At 36.5% G+C, this 7,676-nt stretch overlaps 1 protein-coding gene across 1 annotated transcript in view; it reads right to left on the bottom strand.

The window, feature by feature from the left end:
• Positions 1-7,676, bottom strand: part of HENMT1 (HEN methyltransferase 1) — a 34,959-nt gene that overhangs the window by 22,414 nt on the left and 4,869 nt on the right. The window contains exons 5-9 of the mRNA XM_042873253.1: positions 7,033-7,167; positions 6,459-6,641; positions 5,541-5,718; positions 2,644-3,077; positions 109-178 (exon numbers count right to left, since the gene is read on the bottom strand). Of these exons, the coding sequence (XP_042729187.1) occupies positions 109-178; positions 2,644-3,077; positions 5,541-5,718; positions 6,459-6,641; positions 7,033-7,167 (1,000 nt within the window). The remainder of the gene's footprint in view (positions 1-108; positions 179-2,643; positions 3,078-5,540; positions 5,719-6,458; positions 6,642-7,032; positions 7,168-7,676) is intronic.

Raw genomic sequence — 7,676 nt, 5'->3', positions numbered from 1 at the left:
GAAAGGTGAGCATGGCTAAGAAATGAGTTTCTCCAATTCTTGCTAGTAAGTAATTTTCTGCTTTCTCCACACCCAACTGCTCATTCTTGCCTGCTTTCTTCTTCCTACCTGTTGAACCAGTACGAGTGTCAGCAATGGATTAGTTGACTGAACTCCTTGTATGACCGCACAGCAGGACCTACCAGCAAGAAGGGGAAAGACAAACATTCTTAATGCATTTCTTAACACTTGTTACCATTCCATTGTGTTCTTGTTAAAAGCGTATCAAGTTACAGTACTTGTTCATTTTTAAGTGAATGGAAAGATACAAGCATGTTAGCAAAGAAAGTTTTGTCCAAATTCAGAGTTGTATAACCAATTTTAATTGTAAACATGGCACTACTCTGGGGGGTTGGTGTTTTTTTTTTTTGTTTTTTTTTTTGTTTTTTTTTTTTTTGGTAGCCTTGTCTTTTGATCTACTAATGTTCCCCTGCTACCTTTGTTTAAGATGTGCTAGTGGCAGTGCATTTGATTTTGACAGTGTTCCAAGCAAACTGTTTGCTTACAGTGCTACATAAGATGTGATTTTGTGTTTTAGGAAGCAAATGCAAAGACTTTGCATGAGAGTTTTTGTCATTACAGAATCTCATTCAGAAGCCTGTGTTTCTTCTATTCAGTTTAAATAGAAAAAAAAAAAAACAGGAAAGTACCCATAAGTAGCCTTAATACACAATCCAACATAATGATCCAAGCCTCCTTAATCAAAATCATGTTAACAAGCACAGAGCCTTATACCTTTCACACCTGCCTGTGACAGGACTTGAACAGTTCAAAAATTTAGTAGCAATACTGTCTATTTGAAACAAGTCTGGGGAGGTGGGCAATTAACTCCTTCAGGCTCATTGAACAAGACATTTTGGTTTTGTTTCTAAAAGTTCACTATTTGTATAATTTATTTGTAGTACTTGCTCACTTTGCATCTAAAACAATGGTCAAAACCATTCTGTTGAGCTATTCTAACCAAAATCAATCCCTACTAATTTATTCAACAGCTGTCAAGTTATTTCCTTTATGTTGCGTACTCCATTGTATTTTTTTTGCCAGCCTTGGCTTTCTTTACTACCTTCTTTTTTCCTGTGTGCTTTCTTCACTTTCTCTTTTGTTTTTGATGCCAGAGCACACTGAACGCTCCTTCTGGGTCTGCTCTCATTTAAGCTCTCTCTCAACACTGAATGTGTCACTTTTACACCTAAGTAACACAGAATTGCAGAAGTAACTCAGGTGGCTTTCACTGAGGTGTTTTTTTTTTTTCCTGCCAAATCAGTAAGATGTTCATTATTGTACTTGCTAGTTAATTTTTCTACAATCCTTGTGACGCTAATAGTGTTCAGGTGTTTTAATTCAGGAGGTTCCTGCCACAGTTAACTATGGCTCCATATTTTTCCAGAATAAAGCATGTCCACAGTAATCTATAACTCCTTATAGGGCAACAGCTACATCTTCCCCACCAGATTTAAGCTAAGCTTGTTGTTTATCACATTCTAGCAGCTGACACCGAAGTCTATCAAACCTAATCCCAAGGAGCACCAAGACTAACGTACACCAGCTTCAGGATCTTTTATCAAAATGTCAAGAACATATCTGCTTGAACAACCTGATGTTGTTAAGTTTCCAGATGCATGTGCCATCTCCTGGTCGGTAATATCACTACATGCAACTTAGAACATCTGATTCTCATAAACTTCTTTTCATCACCCTGATTTCAGACAGCAAAATTGACGTTCACCAGTTTCAAATGTCAAGTCTAAATGTGCTACTATGAATATATAATCATCAAAAGTGCAATGTGATAGCAAAAAGCTGTGCATAATGAGTCCTGTGGGAGGTTTAACCTCATAGAAAGACCATTAATTCAATACTTTAAAGAAGACTTCAACACTGATTTAAGCAAATGTAAACCAGGAAAGCTGGCACACAAAATTGTGTAGCTTCTTTTAGTAAAAAAAAGCAGTTTCAGTTTAAATTTATCTGTTCCAAATAGGTTGTCTGTGTATGATAAGCAATATATTCTTCAATTTCAGTACACATGCATGTGCTAGGGAACACCAAACAGATACAGCCAAGCATCTGCAGTTGCTCTTCATATTTTCCCCAGAAAAGGCATAAGAACAAATGTAAGAATTTATCTTTGCCAAAGTTGTCATGAAAAATAAATAAATAAATAAACTGTTTTACAAAGAATGGGGATTAGGAGTCATTAACCACTTATACACTGAATTACAGCTGTCTCTTCCCTTTCACGTCTTCCAAAAATTTAGAAGATATAATGTAGCCATCCTCTCTAAGAAACAGTACGTAGACCTTTTTTGGTTGGTTTTTAATTTTTCAGAAAGGTGTGAAACATCTTTCACAGGCATGAAATTAGTTACATTAATACTTGCTCATTCCAAGCCACCAAAGATACTGTGAAAGAGATACAAACCGCAGACTTGCCTCTGGTGGCACAAAAATGCAGGTTTTCAAAACTGGGGCCAGGTTGGCATTCATGGAAAAAATAAAGTTGGCAGATACATTCTGAGCAGTTTAGGAATGATTTTATGGTTCCAGTTAGCATACAGAACACACCAATCTACAGCTACTAAAATCACTGCTTTCATTACTTACACTGAACTTGAAGTAAGAAAACCAATCGAATTCTCTTCATTTTCATTTTCAGTATCAAGCATCACAGCAGAACAATCACTGTTCAGTGTGACCTTGCCAGTAATAAGCCTGCAAAACTTCTCAAAAGTGCCACAGAGTTGATTTACTTTGGGAAAAGAAAACATTTTTCTCAGAGGTATATAAACCACATTTCCACTGACGAATGGCTCCGTGCTTTTTTCAACAGCCAGTGTTTCAAAATCTTCTGAAGAACAGTTCACTGAACATTGCAGTTTCAATTTTCTCTCTGTAGGATTGTCATATTCTTCATATTCTGACAGTAAATGGTCCAGCAGACTTTGCTTAATGATTTGTGCTCTGAACATAACTTCACCGACCACTGCATTCTGCAGGTACTTCTCATCTTTAAGGCTCGGATACACTGCTTTGAAGACCTTTACAGCATGCAGGAACACACAGAACACTTATTATTATCATAGATTCAGACTGTAAAAGCTTGTCAAAAAAATTCCAGAATGCAAACATATTTTGATTCAATCCTGTTTCATTTTTTACATTTCCAAATACAGAAAAAGTACACAGTATGACTTGATTTCATGTGTTGCCACTGCAACAGCTGTTAGAAAAGTTAACAGAACCTAAAAATAATAATAATACTTATTATATAAGTATATATAAATACTTTTATAGTTATAATAACAGATCTTGTATCTGCAAGTTGTACTCATAGGTACAGCCAGGTAAAACCCAGAAATTCCTTAATGCTATCGATCCTTTCCTTACTTCTCCCATTCCTGATCATGAGACACTGGTGACAGTTTCCCAGATATGAAGGTTCTAAATTCTTCCAGAATCTGAGGTTGCAAATATGACTTTTGTTCTATTTTCAGAATCAATTGCAAGCATTTTGTCCTCAGATGCAGCAAACATTAAAAAAAAAAACAAAAAAAAACAACACTGTGACATCAAAACCAGTGAACGCGTTTTATACTGAGGTATTCTGTACTGTGAGGGTGGTGAGACATGGGAACAGGTTGCCCAGCAAGGTCTTGAATGCCCTCTCCCTGGAAGCACTCAAGGCCAGGCTGGATGGGGCTTTGAGCAACCTGGTCTAGAGGGAGTTGTCCCTGCCTATAGCAGGAGGTTGGAACTAGGTGATCTTAAAGGTCCCTTCCAACACAAACCAGTCTATGATGCTATGAGTCTACATCCCAAGAGGTTAAAGAAATCAGGTAGACAACTTCATTCTCATTAGCTTACTGTTAAGTGCTTTTTAACAAAATGCTACCAATGCTTCTGCTGAAGCATTCTCTAGAGGTGGTCAAGGCCAGATTGGATGGGGCCCTGGGCAATCTGGTCTAATATTAAATGGGGTGGTTGGTGGCCCTGCATATGGCAGGGGGGTTGGAGATTCATGATCCTTGAGGTTCCTTCCAACCCTGTGATTCTGTGAAGTTTGACTCTCTAAGTATTTATTACCTTCTGATTAGATCTTTAACTGCTGATATATTTGCACAGAATGATAACAAAAATTTGACAGTCACATTTTTTCATAAGAAACAAGATATAACATTCCCCTTGTTTAAACTCAAAGGGTATTGATGTCAAAACCCACTGCATAAGATTCTATGACATATCATAATGAAAGCAATTTCCACTATATGGCAGTCACTTGAATTTATTTCGAGATTTGTCTGTAGAGCATTAAAGATCACTTTACAATTCTCTTAAGGACAGTAACTGAGAGTAAAGATTCAAGTGCTTAGAACATCTTTATGGCTTGGAAACTACAAAAGACATTCCTATACAATTGAAATATATTTCACTTTACAGGATGCTTACTCCTGTATACTTAAGCAAGGAAGTGAAATGTTAAAATATGTTCAGTGAAATAATTTAAGGCCTTGTAAGTTTGGGAAAACAAAATATCAGTGTATGTCTGCATTATTACTTAACGCTAACTCTGAAGGCAAGTATCCTTTTGATTATACTACAAGGCATTTAGACACATTAGGTTTTGTGCAACATAGCACAACGCAGCATTAGATAATAATCTTAGAAGGCAACCTGCTATCTCATTTTGGATTCTTATTTTCCCCCTCACCAACATAAGAGCACAGAAGCAAGTTGCTGAGACCAATGTCCCTCAGCCACGCAGAATGACATGTACCTAAAACAATCAGTCCAAGAAAGACTGAAAAACAAAAACCAACCAGATATACACAAACCTTTCAAACAAAACACAGACATTTTGTGCTTCAAAAAAAAAAAAAAAAATTAAAAAATCCCTACAACAGTAAACCAAAATTGCCCATACACTACAGGATAAGAATTTATGCCTTCGTAAAAAGCCAGTATGGGTTACCTAAAAACACTGAGGTTAGGGTGTAACAAATGCTAGAGATCATGACCAACAGCAAACAGGTCCTGACAATCCCACTTCAGGAAAAGGTTTAAGGCAATATATTTGACAAGGCTGTGCAATTCTCCAAAATACACTCTTTCATACACGTGCTTTTTGTTTTGCATGTATCTGAAACAGGCTAAATCAGCATCAGCAATCTTTACAGCCTTAATAAAATAACAAAAAATTAGAGAAACAATTTTAGCATCAGAGTAACTGTAGCAAAGGAGAATCTTTATTATGGGGGTAATCGTCTGGTAAAATAAGAATTGTTATCCATGTTGCTAATTAGTAAATTATCTGGAAGGTGTGGGCCTTCATACAATTAAATACAAAAATCATGGACTCAAGACACTTCTGAGCTGATTGGTGTGTGTTAACCAGAGCTAAGATCAGATAGCAACAGTAGACAACAGAAAGAACAGCTTCAGTGGCCGTTTGTATAAAGTCTTACATTATGTTTGTCCTCCTAAATGAAGAAAAGGATACTTACAGTTTTGTAAGCTGCTTCAGTGGGTTTCTCACACTGCACAGGTTCTCTAGTTTGAGGATATTTTCTAACAAACACTCCTATTTGGGTACAGAACCCGACGTCTTCCATTCCTGCTGGGGGGTTCCCTACACCTGTGAATTCCACTGAGTAATCATAGCGTTGAGCAGTATCTTGAGCCCTAAGATAGATAACATGTTCTGATCTTACCACATACTCAGTCTTTTCATGTGATAAAGATGCACTCTCACAGATGAGAGAACGTGCCTGAAGATAAGCACTGTAAAAGCTTTTGCTGGATCACGGCGATGATCATATTCCTACCAAGCCTGAATCATTTACAGTCACAAATTTAGGCAACCAGAAATTACTGTTATATCTCACACAATACTCTCATGTTTATGAGTTTTGCTAAAATTCTTCCATTGTGCCATGATTCAGTAAACCATACTTAACTTTTGTCAACACGCTCTGCTACTGGACTTACTATTTCATAAACCTACTTGCATACTCTTACAGAAAGATCCAGAGTAATCAAGCACTTTGGTTACATGCCATACATTACTGAGCACACTTTTAGATTTACATGAAACTTTTGCACAGCAGGGCAATATTATGAGAAAATGCTTATTTTTAATACTTCACACTTCAAATGCATTAACTGCAGTAATGATGTATAAAAAACAAAAGTGTTTTTCCCAAAGCAGTTAAAGAAAAAGCAAACCAACTTATCACAAAACACAAAACCAAGAGAACGTGCTTAACTACATGAAACAGCAAAGCAACAATTCACTAAATAGGTTGGCATGAAACTCTTGACAGCAAATCACATGCACAAACCTCTGTGAACATGTTTAGCCATTCCACTTTCCCAATACTTAGTATTCAAAGCTGTCTGCATATGATATTTAGTAAACTCACCAACTTTGAAACTGTGCTCGGTCCCATTCAAATTTGTGGTCTGGATGCCTGAAAACAGTCACTCCTGGAAGCAATGTGTTAAATTCTGAATTTGGAGTACTGATCACAACCATGCTTGGAGCCATGAAACCAAACACCACTTCAGGAAACTTCTCTAGTTCTGATTCTTGCAGGTGCTCTATTCTATAAAGGTAAGTTTACACATCTGTAAGAAGACGTAACTGCATTTTAACTTTCTTAACTTTCTGTTTGTTAAAAACAAACAACACACATCTGTACTTTTTACTTTTAAGTGTAGGTCTGGAACATTAGCATAGCTGACTGGCAACTTCAACTTCTTTTTTTTTTCTTAGAAGACCTTCTCTTACATTTTAACTCCTTCATGCATCTCCTTTTGCTACCACATGGTAGCACCACTTAAGTACTAAGTAAAGTTAATTTTGACAGAACTTAGAAAATGCTACATTTTGCTTCTCTGATTAAGAGGCTTGATCAAGTATCTTTGGAGTACAGACAAAATTCTAAAGTAAATCCTGATGATTTCAGAAAAATCTGGTGTTGGTCTAATACTCACAGTTCAATGCACGTTACCAAGTCAAAACCAAGCATGCAAGGATCTTTATGAGCAACTGAGCCTTGATGCAAAGTCACAGTTAAGGATCGCTCAGATGGCTCCAAATAATCAGCAGGAAGAGGAGTTAACCTGTGCCTTCAAAAAACAACCAAAAAAAAGGTTTAAAAGCATAAAACCACAAAAAGGACGTTAGGACAGATAAATTGTGCATGCAACTCTACTAGCAAATACCCTACTTAGATACTTAACTCCAAAAGTCAAGTCATTTTACAGGGAAAAAAAAAAAATCCTAATACACATCTTTTTTGTAGTCAGTTCAATAGGATGCAAAGTGCAGAGTTGATCCAACAGTTGTCCTTCTCCTTTACAAAAATTTACACTATTTTTAAGATACTTACCCAAAGAAGATACTGTAAATTCTGATAGTAGCTTAACTCTAGAAATGCAATACTTCTGTTTTACACATGCTTTACAGAGTCTGGGGAGAAGTTATGAAGTATAAACCTTTTTTCAAATAAATGAGATTGAAAACTAAAATATATAAGCAAAATTTGATCTGAAAAACTACACTGGTCAAAACGCAAATCAACACTACACTTTAAAAGGCTAGTTTTCTTCATTCTTGAGAAAGAGCAAATGACAAT

Source organism: Lagopus leucura, unplaced genomic scaffold (genome assembly GCF_019238085.1).
Source record: "Lagopus leucura isolate 7727_CA_CO unplaced genomic scaffold, USGS_WTPT01 Super-Scaffold_100009, whole genome shotgun sequence".
Classification (NCBI taxonomy): domain Eukaryota; kingdom Metazoa; phylum Chordata; class Aves; order Galliformes; family Phasianidae; genus Lagopus; species Lagopus leucura.
Note: the sequence above shows the minus strand (reverse complement) of the source record. Positions and strands in the feature narration are given on the sequence as shown.